The sequence below is a fragment of the Heterodontus francisci genome, chromosome 24 (genome assembly GCF_036365525.1).
Source record: "Heterodontus francisci isolate sHetFra1 chromosome 24, sHetFra1.hap1, whole genome shotgun sequence".
NCBI lineage: Eukaryota > Metazoa > Chordata > Chondrichthyes > Heterodontiformes > Heterodontidae > Heterodontus > Heterodontus francisci.
The window spans coordinates 13,656,683-13,677,436 of NC_090394.1; the positions used below are offsets into that span (position 1 = coordinate 13,656,683).

Genomic DNA, 20,754 nt, shown 5'->3' on the forward strand with positions numbered 1-20,754 from the left:
CCTCTGGGTAGCCTCGTCACCTCGCAGATCTTAGCACCCAGTCCATTCTGTGGCCTTCTGCCCCTCCCCAATCACCAGGCTGCACCTGTGGGTGGCCAGCCTGTCGCTATTGTCTTTCGTCACCTGTGTACCTCTCCGTCCTTCACCAGATCTCTTCCTCGCAGGAGGAGCCTCCTCTGGAACAGACATTGCCGATGGTAGTGGTACGCCTAATATCTAATGTGGGGAGTTTTGTAGTGATTACTGAGAGGAAAAGCAATCCCAGCCCCCTCTTAGAAATCTCCTCAGATATGGCCCTGCCAGGAGCAGCACTTGCTCAAGTGGGCCCCAGTAAGCCAGCAATTCCATCCCTGAACTTTAACTCCCCTTCAGCTGAAAGCTTCAAACTCACAAAGCCAAGTCCCTCAGGCCCCTTCATCTACAGAACCATTGCCACTTGTTTAAACCTGCTGAGGCGCTGACCCTGTGCATGTCCCGTAAAATTGAAGTGTATTGATTCTTCAATTGCTTTAATTGGACATTAATTGCTTTCATGGGATATTGAGCAGAATTCCCATTTCACTTGTTGCCTGCTGTGCGAAAGATAGCGTTCAGTGTCATGACACCAGGGGCCCGATCCGATGTCATCACCCGCCAATTTACGCTCCCCCGCCTCCGAGGATGGCCACTTCCAGGAGGTAAGATTTCGGCCATGGTTTCTGTTTAGTACTCAATTTTAATAGCATTTAAAAAATTTTTCCACATGACAATTAACATGTTTCTGTGACATAATGTACAACTCCGTATACAGTGAATTTTAATACGTTTGTCAATAACTTTAGTTTTAACAATTTATTTTTCCATAAGTGAACACAAATCCCCTATTGTGTTCTGTTAGCAGTAACTTCACTCTTGTTCTAATCTCCAAGATGATTTTGTAAATTACAAGTCCACCATTCCATAGCAATCACATGTTTCTCTAAAAAACAAATCAATCTGCACTGGGTGTCTTTTAATTAGGTACTAAACTGACCATTGCTTTACAGTCAGTTTTAATTCAACAGTTCAGCAACTGCATCTAAATGGACTAATACATCCTTATGTCACATGCAAAATGGAGTTGATGAAGTTAAGATACAAACTAACCATGATCTAATTGAATGGTGGATAATTCTGTTCCTGTTCTTGTGTTACTATGGCTGGAATTTCATGGGAAAGGGAAGGCGGAACTGGAAATGTGCAGCAAAAGCCTTCCCGCTCCAACTCCTATTCCCATTGGAATCTTGCACAGGCCAGCTAATTAACAGCTGGCAAGCGGGCCTTGAGATGGCGGCTGCGTCGTCAGCTGATGTGGATAGAATTGCTGGCAGCTGTTTAAAGGCCGCCAGCACACGAGCTCTGTATCAAACAGCGGCCAACAGGAAGACTGCGACCAGCGATCACCCTCTTCATTCAGCAACCAGACCCCTTCAGCCCGAGACCACCCTCTTCAACCAGCAACCAGACCCCTTCAGCCCGAGACCATCCTCTTCATCCAGTAACCAAATCCCCTTCAGTCCGAGACCACCCTCTTCAACCAGCAACCAGACCTCTTCAGTCCGAAACCACCCTCTTCAACCAGCAACCAAACCCCCTTCAGCCTGAGACCACCCTCTTCATCCAGCAACCAAACCCCTTCAGCCTGAGACCACCCTCTTCATCCAGCAACCAGACCCCCTTCAGCCCGAGACCACCCTCTTCATCCAGCAACCAGACCCCCTTCAGCCTGAGACCACCCTCTTCAACCAGCAACCAGACCCCTTCAGTCCGAGACCACCCTCTTCAACAAGCAACCAGACCCCCTTCAGCCAGAGACCACCCTCTTCAACCTGCAACCAGGCCCCTTCAGCCCGAGACCACCCTCTTCAACCAGCAACCAGACCCCCTTCAGCCAGAGACCACCCTCTTCAACCAGCAACCAGGCCCCTTCAGCCTGAGACCACCCTCTTCATCCAGCAACCAGACCCCCTTCAGCCCGAGACCACGCTCTTTATCCAGCAACCAGACCCCCTTCAGCCCGAGACCACGCTCTTTATCCAGCAACCAGACCCCCTTCAACCAGAGACCACCCTCTTCAACCTGCAACCAGGCCCCTTCAGCCCGAGACCACCCTCTTCAACCAGCAACCAGACCCCCTTCAGCCAGAGACCACCCTCTTCATCCAGCAACCAGACCCCCTTCAGCCTGAGACCACCCTCTTCAACCAGCAACCAGACCCCTTCAGTCCGAGACCACCCTCTTCAACAAGCAACCAGACCCCCTTCAGCCAGAGACCACCCTCTTCAACCTGCAACCAGGCCCCTTCAGCCCGAGACCACCCTCTTCAACCAGCAACCAGACCCCCTTCAGCCAGAGACCACCCTCTTCAACCAGCAACCAGACCCCCTTCAGCCTGAGACCACCCTCTTCATCCAGCAACCAGACCCCCTTCAGCCCGAGACCACGCTCTTTATCCAGCAACCAGACCCCCTTCAGCCCGAGACCACGCTCTTTATCCAGCAACCAGACCCCCTTCAACCAGAGACCACCCTCTTCAACCTGCAACCAGGCCCCTTCAGCCCGAGACCACCCTCTTCAACCAGCAACCAGACCCCCTTCAGCCAGAGACCACCCTCTTCATCCAGCAACCAGACCCCCTTCAGCCTGAGACCACCCTCTTCATCCAGCAACCAGACCCCCTTCAGCCCGACCACGCTCTTTATCCAGCAACCAGATCCCCTTCAGCCTGAGACCACCCTCTTCATCCAGCAACCAGACCCCCTTCAGCCCGAGGCCACCCTCTTCATCCAGCATCCAGACCCTCTTCAGCCCGAGACCACCCTCTTCATCCAGCAACCAGACCCCCTTCAGCCCAAGACCACCCTCTTCAACCAGCAACCAGACCCCTTCAGTCCGAGACCACCCTCTTCAACCAGCAACCAGACCCCCTTCAGCCCGAGACCACCCTCTTCAACCAGCAACCAGACCCCTTCAGTCTGAGACCACCCTCTTCAACCAGCAACCAGACCCCCTTCAGCCCGAGACCACCCTCTTTATCCGCAACCAGACCCCCTTCAGCCTGAGACCACCCACTTCCAGCAACCAGACCCCCTTCAAACCGAGACCACCCTCTTCAACCAGCAACCAGACCCCTTCAGTCCGATACCACCCTCTTCAACCAGCAACCAGGCCCCTTCAGCCCGAGACCACCCTCTTCAACCAGCAACCAGACCTCTTCAGCCCGAGACCACCCTCTTCAACCAGCAACCAGACCCTTTCAGCCTCTAGCCAAGGAACCCCATCAGCCTTCACGATGCCCATGCCAGCTGCACCCTGCTGCTACAATGTGGGCACCCTTCCTATGGGTGCTGAAACACTACTGAGCCCATCCCCCTCTCAGGCCCCTCTCCAGTGAGCCTCCACCAGGAGAATTAACTCCTCAAGAGGGCCTTGACCCCAAATAAATGGTTGCCCTACTCCTTCCTTACAATGAATGTCAAATGCCCCAATGCATGGCTGCCGAGTGCAGCAACACCAAAGCTGCTGCTCCGTTGCCGCCCTTTAAAAGCTGCAGAGTCTCTGACTCCCTGTAACACCCGTGTGCTACTCAGAAAATTAGAGGGGCCCATAAAGATCAGTTTCAATTGCCTCCTTAATCATGAGGTATAGAATATAAGAGCAGAGAGATTATGCTGGAACTGTATAACTCACTGGTCAGGCCACAACATGAGTACTGTGTGCAGTTCTTATCACCTCATTATGCGATGGAATATAGGTATAATAGCCTTAGTTAGGTAGAATTTAGAAATAGTTAAAATGTTATCCCTTTTTTAGAATTATAGATTGAATAAATGGTCAGGTTTTCAAGACTCACTAACATTCCCCTTTGAGAAGGTAGAGTTAAAACATTTCAAGGTCCCTTTTATGAACCAGAAATAAGTTCAGAAATCCATTTGTGTCTCTGTTGTCAGGGGCTTGGAAGATAAACACACACATTAAAATATCCTGTGTGGCATCAGTAAGAGGCAGCAACATACTTAATTGGTTTGTGGGGCTGTTCATGCAGACAGATCAGCTCCAGAGGTTGCTTTGGGGTGCCATGGAAAGGGCAAATATAGATAATTAAACAAGAAATGGAATGGGGATACAGGAACAGGAGGTCAACTAAACACAATTATAAATATTTTGATCAGATAAATGCTCACAACTTCAAGAGCAACAGAATTCCAGTAAAACATTAAGTGGAGATGGTAATTAAAGATATGGATTTTAAAAGCAGGATAAACACACACAGGAAAGTAACATCTATATGCTAAAAATCAGATGACACTTCAGAAACAATATAAACATGAGAGGTGTGGAAGCAAAGATTAGAAGTGTTGAATCCTCAACAATGCTTCTCAATAAGGGGGAATTTAAGGTAAAAAAATTACTTTAAATTTTGATGGATATTCTAAGATATTTTTGCTGTAACATTGGCAACCTTTGGATTGTATGTTAGAAATTAAGATTATGTGTTGCAACTTTTAGTAATATTTGATATTGTGATATACTTATCCACTTAGAAGTGTATTGCATGTTAAATTCTTTAATAAATCTATAAAAGTTAATAAATCATCTCATGTAGCATTCTGTATACAACTACAAAGAACCCCCTCTCTGTGTCTCTTTAAGTGGAGAGATATGTATTGAAGAGAGTTCCCAGACCCTTATAATAGCTTGGATATTTATGACTTAGCCATATTTATTAAAAATAGGCTATCCGAAAGATGGTAATATTCTCTGTTAGTTTTCTTTCTTTGAGGGAAAGCTAATACAATTCTTTGGACCCAAATAAGTGTCTATGAGAATTTATCTGGTTTGAACTTGATTAAAGGAGATTCATAGGGAAGTCCTCCTGATTTGATTTAGTTTATATCAGGGGTTAAAGTCATCAATCACTTCAATTACAGAAAAGATGTAATTGCACTAGAGAGGGTACAGAGGAGATTTATGAGGATGTTGCTAGGACTGGAAAAATGCAGCAAGGAGGAAGGATTGGATAGGCTGGGGTTGTTCTCCTTGGAACAGAAAAGGCCGAGGGGAGATCTGATTGAAATGTACAAAATTTTAAGGGGCCTGGATAGAGTGGAGGTGATGGGTCTATTCACCTTAGCCGAGAGGTCAGTGATGAGGGGGCGTAGATTTAAAGTGATTGGTAGAAAAATTAGAGGGAAGATGAGGAAAAACTGCCTGAAAGAGTAGTTGAGGCAGAGACCCTCAACATATTCAAAAGGAGTTTGGATATGCACCTCAAGTGCCATAAGCTGCAGGGCTAGGGACCAAATGCTGGCGGGTGGGATTCGAATAGGTGGATCGATTTTTGGCCGGCACAGACACCATGGACCAAGTGGCCTCTTTCTATGCCTTAAACCTTCAATGATTTCTAAGATTCTATCTAAATTACCTTTTAATTGCTCACTTTTGAAATGCGAGCAGAGCTCCAAAGTGACTTGCCATCCATCACTCGTGAAATTGCGTCCTGGCATGATGACGGGGGGACCCGACTCGACGCCATCCCACATGATTTTATGGCCCCCCACCCCCCCCCCCACCCACCTCCAAAATCATCCACTTCTTCCCATAAAATCCCAAACTATATTCTGAAAAGCTAAAGGTTAATAGTCCACAATATTAAGCGAAATCAAAGGAAGTATAACCTTAGAGAATTCACAACTATTCCTTAAAGATGAAAAGGGGACTGGGAAAATAAAAGCAAACTTTACGTAAAAATACATTACATAGAACATACAGCACAGAAACAGGCCATTTGGCCAACTGGTCCACGCGAGCATTTATGCTCCACACAAGCCTCCTTCAATCCTTCCTCGTCGAACTCCATCAACCTAATCCTCTGTTCCCTTTTCCATCATATGTTTAACTAGCTTCCCGTTACATACATCTGTGCTATTCACCTCAAAAACTCCATGAGCTAACGTGTTCCACGCTCTAACCACCATCTGGGTAAATAAGTTTTTCTTGAATTCAATTTTGGATTTTTTTTACTCGTTTCATGGGATGTGTGCGTCTCTGGATAGGTCAGCATTTATTGCCCATCCCTAATTGCCCTTGAAACATGGCAGTGAGCTGCCTCCTTGAACCGCTGCAGTTCATCTAGTGCAGGTGCATGCACAGTGCTGTTAGGGAGTGAGTTCCAGGATTTTGACCCAGCGACAGTGAAGGAAGGGTGATATAGTTCCAAGTCAGGATGGTATGTGATTTGGAGGGGAACTTGCAGGTGGTGGTGTTCCCACTCACCTGCTGCCCTTGTCCTTCTAAGTGGAAGAGGTCGCGGGTTTGGAAGGTGCTGTTGAAGGAGGCATGGTGAGATGCTGCAGTGCATCTTGTTGCCACTGCTACCACTATGCATCAGTGGTTAAAGGAATGAATATTTAAGGTGTTTAGCTGGGCTGCCGATCAATTGAGCTGCTTTGTCCTGGATGGTGTTGAGCTTCCTGAATGTTGTTGGAGCTGCACTCGTCCTGACAATTGTGGAGTACGCCATCTCTCTCCTGACTTGGTGGACAGGCTTTTGGAAGTCAGGAAGTGAGTCACTTGCCACAGAATTCCCAGCCTCTGACGTGCTCTTGTAGCCACAGTATTTATGTGGCTGCTTCAGTTCACTTTCTGCTTAATAGTAAACCCCAGTATGTGATGGTGGGGAGTTCAGCGATTGTAATGCTGTTAAATGTCAAGGGGAGATGGTTGGATTCTCTGTTGTTGGAGATGATCATTGCCTGGCACTTGTGTAGTACAAATGTTACTTGTCACTAGTCAGCCAAGCCTAAATGTTCTCCAGGCCTTGATGCATATGGACACTGACTACTTCAGAATCTGAGGAGTTGTGAATGGTACGGAACACCATACAATCATCAGCAAACATGCCGACTTCTGACTTTATGACGGAGGTAAGGTCACCGATGAAGCAGCTGAAGATGGTTGGTGCTAGGACACTACCCTGAGGAACTCCTGCAACAATGTCCTGGGGCTGAAATGATTGGCCTCCAACAACCACAACTATCCTCCTTTGTGTTAGATATGACTCCAACCAGTGGACAGTTTTCACCTGATTCTCATTGTCTTCAATTTGTCTAGGGCTCCTTGATCAAAAACTCAGTCAAATGCTGTCTTGATGTCAAGGGCAGTCACTCTCACCTCACCTCTTGTGTTCATGTCTTTTGTCCATGTTTGAACCAAGGCTGTAATGAGGTCAGGAGCCGAGTGGCCCTGGCGGAATGGTGACTATCATAATTATGGTCCCAAGTTTTGATTTCTCCCACAAAGGCAAACGTTATCTCTACTTTTTTGAATCCTTTTATCATTTTAAAGACCACTATTGAGCCACTCCTTAGCTTTTAATTTTTCAAGAAAAGCCATCCATGTGAATCTTTGTTGTACCTTATCCACCACCTCTATATCCTTTTTATAATGTGCAGACCAGTACTGTGCACAGTGAAGTATGGTCTAACAAGGTTCATTAAATTTATCATAACTTCTCTGCTTTATAATTCTATTTATCCATAAATGAACCCAGTGCTTTGTTTGCTTTTTTTATGACCTTATTACAGATACAGAGAGATACAGCACTGAAACAGGCCCTTCAGCCCACCAAGTCTGTGCTGACCAACAACCACCCATTTATACTAATCCGACATTTATCCCATATTCCCTACCATATCCCCACCATTCTCCTACCACTACGAGGGACAATTTACAATGGCCAATTTATCTATCAACCTGCAAGTCTTTGGCTGTGGGAGGAAACCAGAGCGCCCGGCAGAAACCCACACAGTCACAGGGAGAACTTGCAAACTCTGCAGTCCCCAGAACTGAACCCAGGTCACTGGAGCTGTGAGGCTGCTGTGCTAACCACTGCACCACTCCAAACCAGTGTTATGGCTTTGTGTATTTGTACCTCAAGATTCCTATGCTCCTCAACCCCATTTACACCCTGAAGGGGAATTTTAAAATGGGTGAGTGGGAGATGGTTGGATGTGGCAGGGGTTAAATGCAGAAATTCCAAGTGCAGTGGTTAGCACGGCAGTCTCACAGCTCCAGCGACCCGGGTTCAATTCTGGGCACTGCCTGTGTGGAGTTTGCAAGTTCTCCCTGTGTCTGCGTGGGTTTCCTCCGGGTGCTCCGGTTTCCTCCCACAGCCAAAAAGACTTGCAGGTTGATCGGTAAATTGGCCATTATAAATTGCCCCTAGTATAGGTAGGTGGTAGGGGACTATAGGAACAGGTGAGGATGTGGTAGGAATATGGGATTAGTGCAGGATTAGTATAAATGGGTGGTTAATGGTCGGCACAGACTTGGTGGGCTGAAGGGCCTGTTTCAGTGCTGTATCTCTAAATCAAAATCTATCGGGAACCCAGCTCCCACTCACTGATTTCTGGGTTTTACTGAGGCACAACAAGGGGCAGGTAGTCAACCTACTGCCAGGAGGTGGATTGGCATTTCATATATGTTAATGAGGCTGGAAGCCTTGGATTTAATGTGTTTACTGGGTTTATTTGTGACCTTCCTGGTTCCCCAGACTTCAGGAAAACGGACAGCTGCAGCAAGCTGAGGACAGCCTGAGTGAAAAGGCAAGTGTCTTTACAGCACTGCTTGTTCTGGAGTGCTTCCCCCCCAAGCTCCCCCACCATCTGTCAAACACCCCAGGCAAAATCTCCCCCCAACTCCCTGGGATTGAATCCCATTCCCCACTGGAATTCAGGATCAGATCCCACTGGGATTGGGGATCAAGCTCCCCCCAGGATCAAGGATTGAACCCCCCCAGGATTGGGCATTGGACCTCCCGGGATTGGGGATTGGGCCTGCCTTTCCTGCGGCCTCCTCTGGAGTGCTCTCTGTCCAACTAGAAGTCAAGCCTGTCAATCAGGCTAAATTCCAGGCAGAAACCTGTTAGGGCCAAAAGTCAGACACTGCAGAGTTTAAAATCTCCAATTTTCCAGTGTGCTCCTGCACCACACACCACTTTATTTTCCAATGTGTATGTGGCCTCTTTATTCTTCCTACCAAAGCGTAACACTTTACACTTATCTATATTGAGATTCATTTGCCAATTACACGATTGTCAATTATTAACATCTATTTTGTAGCAGTCTTCTTCAGTGTTTACCTACACCCACAATTTGATTTCATCCACAGGTTTTGAAACTGCACTTCTGATTCTCAATTCCAAATCATTTATGTAAATTGTGAACAACAGTGATCCCAGCATCAATCCTTGTGGAACACTGCTTCTCATCTTCCACCCTCCGAGCAACTACCCTCAGCTCCGACTCTCTGTTTTCTGTTCTGTAGCTAGTTTGCTATGAGTCCAGTACTTGTCCCCGATTCCACATGATCTGACCTGAGTCATGAGTCTATTGTGTGGTATATTGTCGAAGGCTTTGAAAAGTCAATATCTATGATATTGCCTTTTTATAGTCTTTCTGTTATTTTTTCAAAGGATTTAATAAGGATGGTCAGGTATGATGTCTCCTTTTGAAATCTGTGCTGACTCTAAGTTTTCAGATGTTTTTATATAGTATCTTTCAGTAAACATACCATTATCTTTTGACCCACTGATGATAAACTAATGGGTTTATAGAATTGTTCTATCTCCCATTTCAAATAAAAATATAATATTACCTGTCTGTGAGTCTTCTGACACTATTCCTAATTGTGCCTCTGCAAACTCTTTCATAGCTTATTTAAAATGCTTGATTGCAATCCACCTGGACCAGGGGTTTAATCCTCTCTTAGTTTGAATGGTTTATCAATTATCTCCCCTGTTTCTGACTTCAATGTCTTTCTTTATGATCACTTCTTTTATTGTCATGTTTGCTTTGTTTGTCTCTCTGGTTAATCTTGAGGCAAAGTAATTTGTCAATACTTCTGTCATTTTTTAGCATTATTTGTGAGTTTATCATTTGTATCCCTTATTGGCCCTGTCCCTATCCTAGTTTTCTTTTTTTAAATTTATGCATCTGTAGAATACAATTCTTTTTGATAATTTAAGTTCCTAGTTCCTCTTTGCCTTCATTAATCTTTCTTTGACTTCTTTCCTAACCCTTTCATATTCCTTTTATTATCCTTTAAGCTGTCTATATCATATGCCTTTTTCTTTTGTTTAAATTTTATACTTTGTCTTTGTTCAACCATGGCTAGTCTGCTTTTTTTTGGTGGAATATAATTCTCCTGGACTCTGTTGAGCACCATTTTAAATATTTCTTACTGCTGTTCTACCTCTTCGTTTGCCAGTGATATTTTTCCACATTATTTTCCCTAGATCCATTACACATTCTTGCAAAGTTAAGCTTATTGCAATCTATTGATTTGGTCTTTGTCTTACATCCTTCTCGATCTTTACCGTAAACCTTATTCTGTTGTGATTGCTATTGCCTAGATATTCTTATGTGTTTATTTTTCTTATCTGCTCTGCCTCGTTTCTAATTATTTGATCCATCAGTGGTTCTTTGCTTTTTGTGCTTCTCACATACTGAGTAAGAAAGGAGTCCTGTACACATTGTAGAAATTCCATTTCCTTTTCCCTTTTATCTACCTCTTCATGCCAGTTTATTTGTGGGTAGTTAAAATCTCCCATGATTATTATTCTACAACTTTTACTCATTTCATTGATTTTCATGCATGTTTCTTTCTCTGCCCCCATTACAATGTCAGGTGATCTCTGCAATGTGCCTATTAACAGGATTGATCCCTTTTTTAAAATCTCAATCCAGAAGAAATCTGTTTCGATCTTTCTGGTAGATAGAATTACATAGAATGCACAACACAGAAACAGGCCCAGTAGTCCATTCTGGTGTTTTGCTCCATTGAACATTTTCCCATCCTATTTGATCTAACTTTATGAACATTACCCTCTATTCCCTCCTCCCTCATTGCCTCAACTACTGCCAAGTTTCACATTCTCAACACTCTCTGGGTAAAGAAGTTTTTTTCTGAATTCCCTATTTGATTTCTTGGTGACTATCTGATATTGATGGTCTCTGGTTTTGCTCTTTGCCACAAGTGGAAATACTCTGGCCTAGACATTTGCCTCCATAGAACTGGCTCCAGAGGCCATCTGTGTGGTGTATGCAGCCTTCTGGCTGCTTCTAGCATGGCTCACGTGGCAGCCTACGCTGGGAAGGACACTCAAGCAGGCATGCCATGCATGAACTGAAAGCCTCCCAACTGGCCAGATTATGACATAAAACAGCCTTTACAGCTGATTTGTTGCCTATATTCCAAACTTGATCCACGTAGATCCACTGAACGCATTCACTTGTCACTCACAGCTGAACATGTGTTCAGCTGCAAGAGGGAGGCCGACCCCCCCCACCCCCATCCCCCCGCCTCCAGTGGCATGATTTAAAGAGTTACACATCCAACTTTTAGGTGAGGTAATCCTGAGTGACTTCTCATATTGCAAAGTTTGTGCAAAGTACCACGGAGTGTTTTTGGAAGTGTTGTGGTGAGTTTTTTTTTTAGAACATTACAGCACAGTACAGGCCCTTCGGCCCTCGATGTTGCGCCGACCTGTGAAACCATCTGACCTACACTATTCCATTTTCATCCATATGTCTATCCAATGACCACTTAAATGCCCTTAAAGTTGGCGAATCTACTACTGCTGCAGGCAGGGCCCTTACTACTCTCTGAGTAAAGAAACTACCTCTCACATCTGACCTATATCTATCACCCCTCAACTTGAAGCTATGTCCCCTCGTGTTTGCCATCACCATCCGAGGAAAAAGACGCTCACTATCCACCCTATCTAACCCTCTGATTATCTTATATGTCTCTATTAAGTCACCTCTCCTCCTCCTTCTCTCCAACGAAAACAACCTCAAGTCCCTCAGCCTTTCCTCGTAAGACCTTCCCTCCATACCAGGCAACATCCTAGTAAATCTCCTCTGCACCCTTTCCATAGCTTCCACATCCTTCCTATAATGCGGTGACCAGAACTGCACGCAATACTCCAGGTGCGGTCTCACCAGAGTTTTGTACAGCTGCAGCATGACCTCGTGGCTCCGAAACTCGACCCCCCTACTAATAAAAGCTAACACACCATATGCCTTCTTAACAGCCCTATTAACCTGGTTAGCAACCTTCAGGGATTTATGTACCTGGACACCAAGATCTCTCTGTTCATCTACACTACCAAGAATCTTCCCATTAGCCCAGTACTCTGCATTCCTGTTACTCCTTCCAAAGTGAATCACCTCACACTTTTCCGCATTAAACTCCATTTGCCATCTCTCAGCCCAGCTCTGCAGCCTATCTATGTCCCTCTGTACCCTACAACATCCTTCGGCACTATCCACAACTCCACCGACCTTAGTGTCATCTGCAAATTTACTAACCCACCCTTCTACACCCTCTTCCAGGTCATTTATAAAAATGACAAACAGCAGTGGCCCCAAAACAGATCCTTGCGGTACACCACTAGTAACTAAACTCCAGGATGAACATTTGCCATCAACCACCACCCTCTGTCTTCTTTCAGCTAGCCAATTTCTGATCCAAAGCTCTAAATCACCTTCAACCCCATACTTCCGTATTTTCTGCAATAGCCTACCGTGGGGAACCTTATCAAACGCCTTACTGAAATCGATATACACCACATCCACGGCTTTACCCTCATCCACCTGTTTGGTCACCTTCTCGAAAAACTCAATAAGGTTTGTGAGGCACGACCTACCCGTCATAAAACCGTGCTGACTATCTCTAATGAACTTATTCTTTTCAAGATGATTATAAATCCTGTCTCTTGTAACCTTTTCCAACATTTTCCCCACAACCGAAGTAAGGCTCACAGGTCTATAAAAACCAGGGCTGTCTCTACTCCCCTTCTTGAACAAGGGGACAACATTTGCTATCCTCCAGTCTTCCGGCACTATTCCTGTCGACAATGACGACATAAAGATCAAGGACAAAGGCTCTGCAATCTCCTCCCTAGCTTCCCAGAGAATCCTAGGATAAATCCCATCTGGCCCAGGGGACTTATCTATTTTCACACTTTCCAAAATTGCTAACACCTCCTCCTTGTGAACCTCAATCCCATCTAGCCTCGTAGTCTGAATCTCAGTATTCTCAACAACATTTTCTTTCTCTACTGTAAATACTGACGCAAAATATTCATTTAACACTTCCCCTATCTCCTCTGATTCCACACACAACTTCCCACTACTATCCTTGATTGGCCCTAATCTAACTCTAGTCATTCTTTTATTCCTGATATACCTATAGAAAGCCTTAGGGTTTTCCCTGATCCGATCCACCAATGACTTCTTGTGTCCTCTCCTTGCTCTTCTTAGCTCTCCCTTTAGATCCTTCCTGGCTAGCTTGTAGCTCTCAAGCGCCCTAACTGAGCCTTCACGTCTCATCCTAACATAAGCATTCTTCTTCCTCTTGACAAGCGCTTCAACTTCTTTAGTAAACCACGGCTCCCTCGCACGACAACTTCCTCCCTGCCTCACAGGTACATACTTATCAAGGACACACAGTAGCTGCTCCTTGAATAAGCTCCACATTTCGATTGTTCCCATCCCCTGCAGTTTCCTTCCCCATCCTACGCATCCTAAATCTTGCCTAATTGCATCATAATTTCCTTTCCCCCAGTTATAATTCTTGCCCTGCGGTATATACCTGTCCCTGCCCATCGCTAAGGTAAACCTAACCGAATTGTGATCACTATCACCAAAGTGCTCACCTACATCTAAATCTAACACCTGGCCGGGTTCATTTCCCAGTACCAAATCCAATGTGGCATCGCCCCTGGTTGGCCTGTCTACATACTGTGTCAGAAAACCCTCCTGCACACACTGGACAAAAACTGACCCATCTAAAGTACTCGAACTATAGTATTTCCAGTCAATATTTGGAAAGTTAAAGTCCCCCATAACAACTACCCTGTTACTCTCGCCCCTGTCGAGAATCATCTTCGCTATCCTTTCCTCTTCATCTCTGGAACTATTCGGAGGTCTATAAAAGACTCTCAACAGGGTAACCTCACCTCTCCTGTTTCTAACCTCGGCCCATACTACCTCAGTAGACGAGTCCTCAAACGTCCTTTCTGTCGCTGTAATACTCTCCTTGATTAACAATGCCACACCCTCCCCTCTTTTACCATCTTCTCTGTTCTTACTGAAACATCTAAATCCCGGAATCTGCAACATCCATTCCTGCCCCTGCTCTACCCATGTCTCCGAAATGGCCACTACATCGAGATCCCATGTACCAACCCATGCTGCAAGCTCACCCACCTTATTCCGGATGCTCCTGGCGTTGAAATAGACACACTTTAAACCAGGTTCTTGCTTGCCAGTGCCCTCTTGCGTCCTTGTAACCATATCCCTGACCTCACTACTCTCAACATCCTGTACACTGGCACTACAATTTAGGTTCCCATTCCCCTGCTGAATTAGTTTATTTTTGACAGGGAATGTTGCTGCATTCTGACAGGGAAGGGAGTGGATTTGGTGATTTGTCTTCCTAGAGGCTGCAATAGGTATAGATCTGCAATTGTAGTACCTCTGGATCTACAACACGATGTCAAAATGGAGCAGAAGCTGCAGAGAGAGGAAGAGGAGGAGGCACAAAGGCAGAATCTGGGACCCCTATGCTCTGGACTGACTGCCTGTTAATTGTATATTTATTGTGTTTACTTGTATGCAGGTGGTGTGAGCATTAACTGGTAATTCACTTGAATCCCTGTACATAGACAGACTGAGACTGTGATTGTTGGGTTAGGAGATGTATGCTTGTCATGTGTAGCTCTGTAAATAAAAATAAAAGTGTCTAAAAATTGACTCCAGTTCTATCCTCCACCAACTGGCTTTAGGGAATAGAGCATTGTAGCAGAGGATGATTGCCTAATGAAAAGAAATCAGACTGAAAACTACAATTCCAAAACCCATTGTGGGAAATGGTAGAAAGCAAGTGTATATTGTTGGTGTCTGATTACCCTCCGATGTCTTTTGAGTTCAAACCATATGACTACTGGAATAATGAAATGGAAGGCTGGGATTTTATGGGTCACATCTCCCCCCACCTAGATATCGGAGGCGGGGGTGGGGGTGGGTGGCGCATGGAGAGTCACAGCGGCTGGCAGGGAAGGCAGGGGACAGATGCCCTGTTGGAAAGGAATCATGTGTTGATCGATGAAATGTTGCATAAAATTTTAGCTGATCAACTAGACTGAAAGTTGACAATTGCTCTGGCATGAGAAGTTCATGCAAATAAATCACTCCAGATGGTTGGAGCATATAGTCCTTACCAATTAATCCATGGGCAAAATCCCAAATTGCCTTCTGTACTGTGGAATACCCATCCTGCTGTACAAGGTACTGCAATTTGATCCATTTTTTCTGCACATTTGAATGCTTTATATGCAGGCTGACAGGCTTTCATCAAGGTTGAGGTCTCAGAGAAAATTCAGAGGGCACTGAGTCTGCTGTAGAAGATACTGCAATTTGATCCATCCTGCATCTAAGACCAGCTGAGGCAGAATTTAATTCATGAGATTTGGCATATTATAAAACAGAGGGTCATAGGAAATCAAAAGACCCTGGTAAGGTAGTAGGTCATGATAGTAAGACAGTAATTGTCAAACATGGCAATCAAACTGTTCAGATTTATTCGTCATGATTAATCTGAATAATTTACAAAACCTCAGAGTGTGAGCAGCTGATAGAAGTAAGTGACACAGCTTGTACCTCAAATACTCATGTGTTTTGTGCTGATGGTCCTGAGGTACAGAATATGATAGATCAAGGGCTGGATAGTGGCAATGAGAGTGACTGTGATCCACAAGGCAGAGCTATCACATCCAAAGGCCAATTGTCCAGAGTGGGTGACATATATTGCAGAGGGGCTTAGTGAATGGAGGGATGTGACAATTGTGGGACGTGCAGGAAAAGCTACTGGCAAGTTTGAATATTGGTTGAATGTTCAGGATGATGGCCAAGAAGTGAGATCCATGGACTGGCACAATGGAGTGAAAGAGTGGACAGCAAGAATGTACAGTGCAATAACAACAACAACTTATATTTATTTAGCACCTCTACCCAATAAAATATCCCCAGGCATGTCACAGCTGCATTATAAAACAGAGAATGACACTGAGCCACATAAGGAGATATTAGGTCAGATGACCAAAGACTTGATCAAAGTAATAGGTTTAAAGAAGTTTCTTAAAGGAGGAAAGCGAGGTAGAGAGACGGGAAGATGTAGGGAGGGTATTTCAGAGATTGGAGCCTGGAGTGATTAAAATTGGGGATGCATCAAGTGGCTGGAAGTAGAAGAGTCCAGATATCTCAGAGGCCATGGAGGGAGTTGGAAACAATGTTGAGAATTTTAAAATCAAGGCATTGTTTGACTGGGAGCCAATGTAAGTTAGTGAGCTCAGGGATGATAGCTGAACAGTATTTTGTGTGAGTTAAGACACAGGCAGCGGAGTTTTGGATGACCTCAAGTTTACAGAGGGTACAGTGTGGGAGACCAGCTAGAAGTGTGTTGGAACAGCCAAGCGCAAGGATGCGGAAGTGACTCTCATCTCAGAAAACAATTACGTACTGGAGAAATGCCCTCCAATAGTTCGCAGTACTAATCCTGACAGACAGAAAAATGCAAGCAGAGGCCATAGCTTGAATGGATTACACAGTAAAATCAAGGCTACAGAACAGTATCTGAACAAAAATGCCAATAAATTTGAGGATAAACTGATAAGACAGGCAAAACAAAAAGCAGGATTAATCCAATACGGCCAATTACTCTCAGTCTACTCTCAATCGTCAGCAAAGTGATGGAAGGTGTCATTGACAGTCAAAAGTGGGGATGTTTGCTGATGATTGCAGTGTTCAGTACCATTCGCAACTGCTCAGATACTGAAGCTGACTGTGCCTGCAAACAGAAAGACCTAAAAAACATCCAGGCTTGGGCTGAAAGTGGCAGTAACATTTTCACCACACAAGTGCCAGTCAATGACCATACCCAACAACAGAGAATCTAATCATCTTTCCTTGACATTCAACAGCATTACCATCACTGAATCCCTCACTATCCTTGGGGATTATCATTAATCAGAAACTTAACTGGAGCAGCTATATAAATACTGTGGCTACAAGCGCAGGTCAGAGGCTGGGAATTCTGCAGCAAGTAACTCACCTCCTGACTCTCCAAAGCCTGTCCCCATTTACAAGGCACAAGTCAGGAATGACATGAAATACTCTCCACTTGCCTGGATGAGTGCAGCTCCAATAACACTTAGGAAGCTCGACACCATCCAGGACAAAGCAGCCCACTTGATGGGCAACCCATCTACCACCTTAAACATTCACTCTCTCCACAACCAACGTACAGTGGCAGCAGTGGCATCCACAAGGTGCACTGCAGCAACTCACCAAGCCTCCTTTGACAGAATCTTCCAATCCCCCAATCTCTACCACCTAGAAAGACAAGGGCACCAGATGCATGAGCACACCACCACCTGAAGGTCCCCTCCAAGTCACTCACCATTCTGACCTGGCGCTATAGTGCCATTCCTTCACTGTCACTGGTTCAAAGTCCTGGAACTCCCACCCTAACACCACATGGACTGCAGCAGTACAAGAAGCCGGCTTACCATAACCTTCTCAAGGGGAATTAGGGATGGGCAATAAATGCTTGCCTATCCAGCAATGTCCATATCCCAGGAACAATTTTTAAAAAAGGGAATTACACAGTTGGAGAGAATTTGAAGTTTATTCTGTTGGGCAAGATAAGGGTCAACCGGCTTTGTCACAAAGATGAATTTGTAGTGAAATAATCCTTGCAAATGGGTCTTATAAGGCTACAGCAAGGCATGTTACTATGGGCTTTGGAAAGTGACTGAGTTATACAGATGTTAGAAAGGACTGCTTCACACCTGGAAAGACAATATTAAAATTCTTTTTAGCTCTTTATGTCACATATTCATGGGAGTGTAAATCAATCAACATAAAACCGTGTTTCTGTAGGGTGATACTTTTCAAACAGAAATGTTTCTGAATCTGTTCAATGAAGCAGCAGATGCAGAGGGAAAATTATGGAAACGAAACAAATGCATCCAAACATGAATGATGCTTCCCATAGTGTGGTATTTTTCAGTGAGCTCTGTTTTGCTGAAAGTCAAATGTGTTCACTGAAAGCAGATCCCACAATGTTTTGTTGGTATCACACAGGAAAAAATTCAGGCATCTTCATGATGCATGTTGATGATTTTTATGGGGTGGTACTGTAGAATTTGAGAAATGTGTTATTAAAATTAGAGTAGAGTTTAATGTTGAGAGTCAGGCTTGTGGGGTTTATCAATATTGTTGTGACCAGGTGAAAAAGGAGTCTAGGGGTTCCCTCTCAGCTTTTGCCTGGTTTAACTGTAAGGGTTTAATTTAAAAACCGTCGTGTTTTTAGCTCCCCTTCAGTGAATCCTTGTTCACTGTTTTCCAATTGTAAGGCAAATAAATCAATCAGATAGGTTTTCTTGGATGTAAACAAGAAAGGTAGATGTTTATTAATCTTAAACTCTAATTCAGTTAATGACTATGAATATGTGATGCGACCATGCTAGCATGCATACGCGATAAATACACACGCAGATAGAGACAAAAAAAGTAGAAAAAATAAAGCGGGAAAATTTGAGCCAATAGCTGGGTTTTATTTACGGTCCTTTGAGTTTGATGTAGAGTCTTTGGTTGCCTTTAAGTTTTGCCATTTCTTTGGGGCCCAGTGCATGAGTTAAAACTTATTTTGATATAGGAGTCTTTTCTCTCTTGAGGTTTAAGTGATTTCAGTGGATTCGGAGATTAGTGAGAGAGAGAGAGAGAGAGAGAGAGGCTCTCTTCTTCCAAGTTCAATTGCAATCTGCCATCCGACCCAAGCAGTCCTGTAAGCAGTTCAAAACCAGACCTGGCCAGCAGATTAGTCATGCGACTCACCATTTTAACAAACTCCTGCGTTTGTAGATTTCAAATCTCTCAGTGGGGGGCTATCATGCTATCTCTTACAAACAAGACGTAGAACCATTGCCCAGACCAATTTCTGTTAATTGAATCAGTGAGCAATTCCCATTGTCTTTTCCTAGCCGACTGTCTCTGAGAATGCAAATTTTTTCCAGCTACTTCTGATCTCTTTAAACAAGTCATCTCTCCAGTCCAGCAACAGTTTAAAATTAATGTTCATGTGACAAAATTAATATGCCTCATTCTGGACAGATGGGGGTCTTCATATTCATCATGGGGGTTTTCGATATTAAGTACAGTAGATCTAGAATAACTTTAAATTAACAATCCTATTTAGAGAGTGTTATTCTCATCCCAGTTAGTCAGACTAGGTTTTCACAGAAAGATGGGACGGAATTGTGCGTGGAGGCGGTGGCCCCGCCCAATGGCTGGAAAACTTGGGGTGTGCCTGCGTCCGTCTGCCCTGGAAGCCACAACCACAATTTGTGTGGCTCAGTTAATTTATTGCCTGAGGTTGTGGTTTCCGCCCTTCTGAGGCAGGATGACCCGCCTCCAAGAGCTGCTGGCCAATCAAAAGGCCGGCAACTCTTCTGTCCCAGCAGTACCACTGGGAGCAGTGGCCACTCCTGGGACTGCACACAGTGGGAAGAGCCATGATGGACACCAGCCTTGGCACACGCAACTGGGGTTGGGCCTCGCTGGGGACAATCATCCAGACCCTGACGAGGGTGGGGGTGGCTGAACTATAGGGTGTGATGTGTCTTCCATTAGGGCTGGCCCATGCTGCTGGGGTACCTCCATAGGGAAGAGGACCAGGTATTACTGGGCAGCTTCCTTAGGTGCCAAAGTGACCATCTGCCCGCTGCTGGTAAAATAACAACGGCGGCAGGAAGAGGACCTTAAGTGTCCATTAATTGGTCACTTAAGGGCATTAGTTGGCCTAAAGGCGGGCAAGTCACCTGCCACTTCCACCGCCACCGATAAGATATTAACGAGAATGGGTAGGCAACGGCACAGCACCCCCCCCCCACTATCCCACTCAATTTTATGCCCTCTTTCATACCTCCCAGCCTGCTGCTGGAGGTGGGTGAAAAAATTCAGCCAATATGTTCTATCTAAGGAAGAACAGAGAAATTGCAAAGCTTGATTGGTCAGTTGAAGTGGTTGAGCACTCAAATTAGGCCAGATGCCAGTTTTGATGTAATGGAATTAAGCAGTATGATGAGACACCCTAAAGTAAAGAATATTTTAAAGGCAAACAACACATTAAAAAAATCAATCTGGATAAATGTGTACCTAAAGTCCCATCCTTAGGTGACCCAAAGAACATGAATCTGGTCATTTTTAGTGATCCATCACATGCTAATCTTCTTGATGGGTATTTAAATACAGCTGGTTTCATAATATTTCTAATGGGGGAAAATGGGAAATGTTGTCCTATAGTTTGGGAAGCTAAGAAAATAAAAAGTGTTGTTAAAAGTACTTTGGCTGCTGAAATTCTGGCCCTTGTGGAGACAGTGGATATGGAATTCTATTTGTCAAATACTGTAAGTGAGATTCTGTACAAAGTGGGGACTGAAGATAATATGCCTAGTGAATGTTCTGTCGATAATTGTTCATTATGGGATAAGGCACACTCTATGAAAAGAAATAATAAGAAAAGATTATAGCTTATACTTGCTGGCTTGAAGCAAATACTGGAGAGAAAGGAAATCTCTAAAGTTAAATGGGTGGATGCAAGTCAGCT

The 20,754-nt window shown here is 44.6% G+C and overlaps 1 protein-coding gene across 1 annotated transcript; it reads left to right on the forward strand.

Moving 5' to 3' along the window:
• Positions 1-1,086: 1,086 nt before the first annotated feature.
• On the forward strand, positions 1,087-3,412 carry LOC137383590 (uncharacterized). Its single transcript, XM_068056747.1, has 3 exons — positions 1,087-1,516; positions 1,643-2,991; positions 3,065-3,412. The coding sequence occupies exons 1-3, from the start codon at positions 1,087-1,089 to the stop codon at positions 3,410-3,412; spliced, it is 2,127 nt and encodes a 708-aa protein (XP_067912848.1).
• Positions 3,413-20,754: the final 17,342 nt, after the last annotated feature.

Coding starts and splice junctions, on each gene's coding strand:
- LOC137383590 (XM_068056747.1), top strand. CDS start 1,087: ATGCAAAATGGAGTTGATGAAGTTAAGATACAAACTAACCATGATCTA. Junction 1,517..1,642: donor GAGACCATCCTCTTCATCCA/GTAACCAAATCC, acceptor CTCTTCATCCAG/CAACCAAACCCCTTCAGCCT. Junction 2,992..3,064: donor CCAGCAACCAGACCCCTTCA/GTCTGAGACCAC, acceptor ATCCGCAACCAG/ACCCCCTTCAGCCTGAGACC.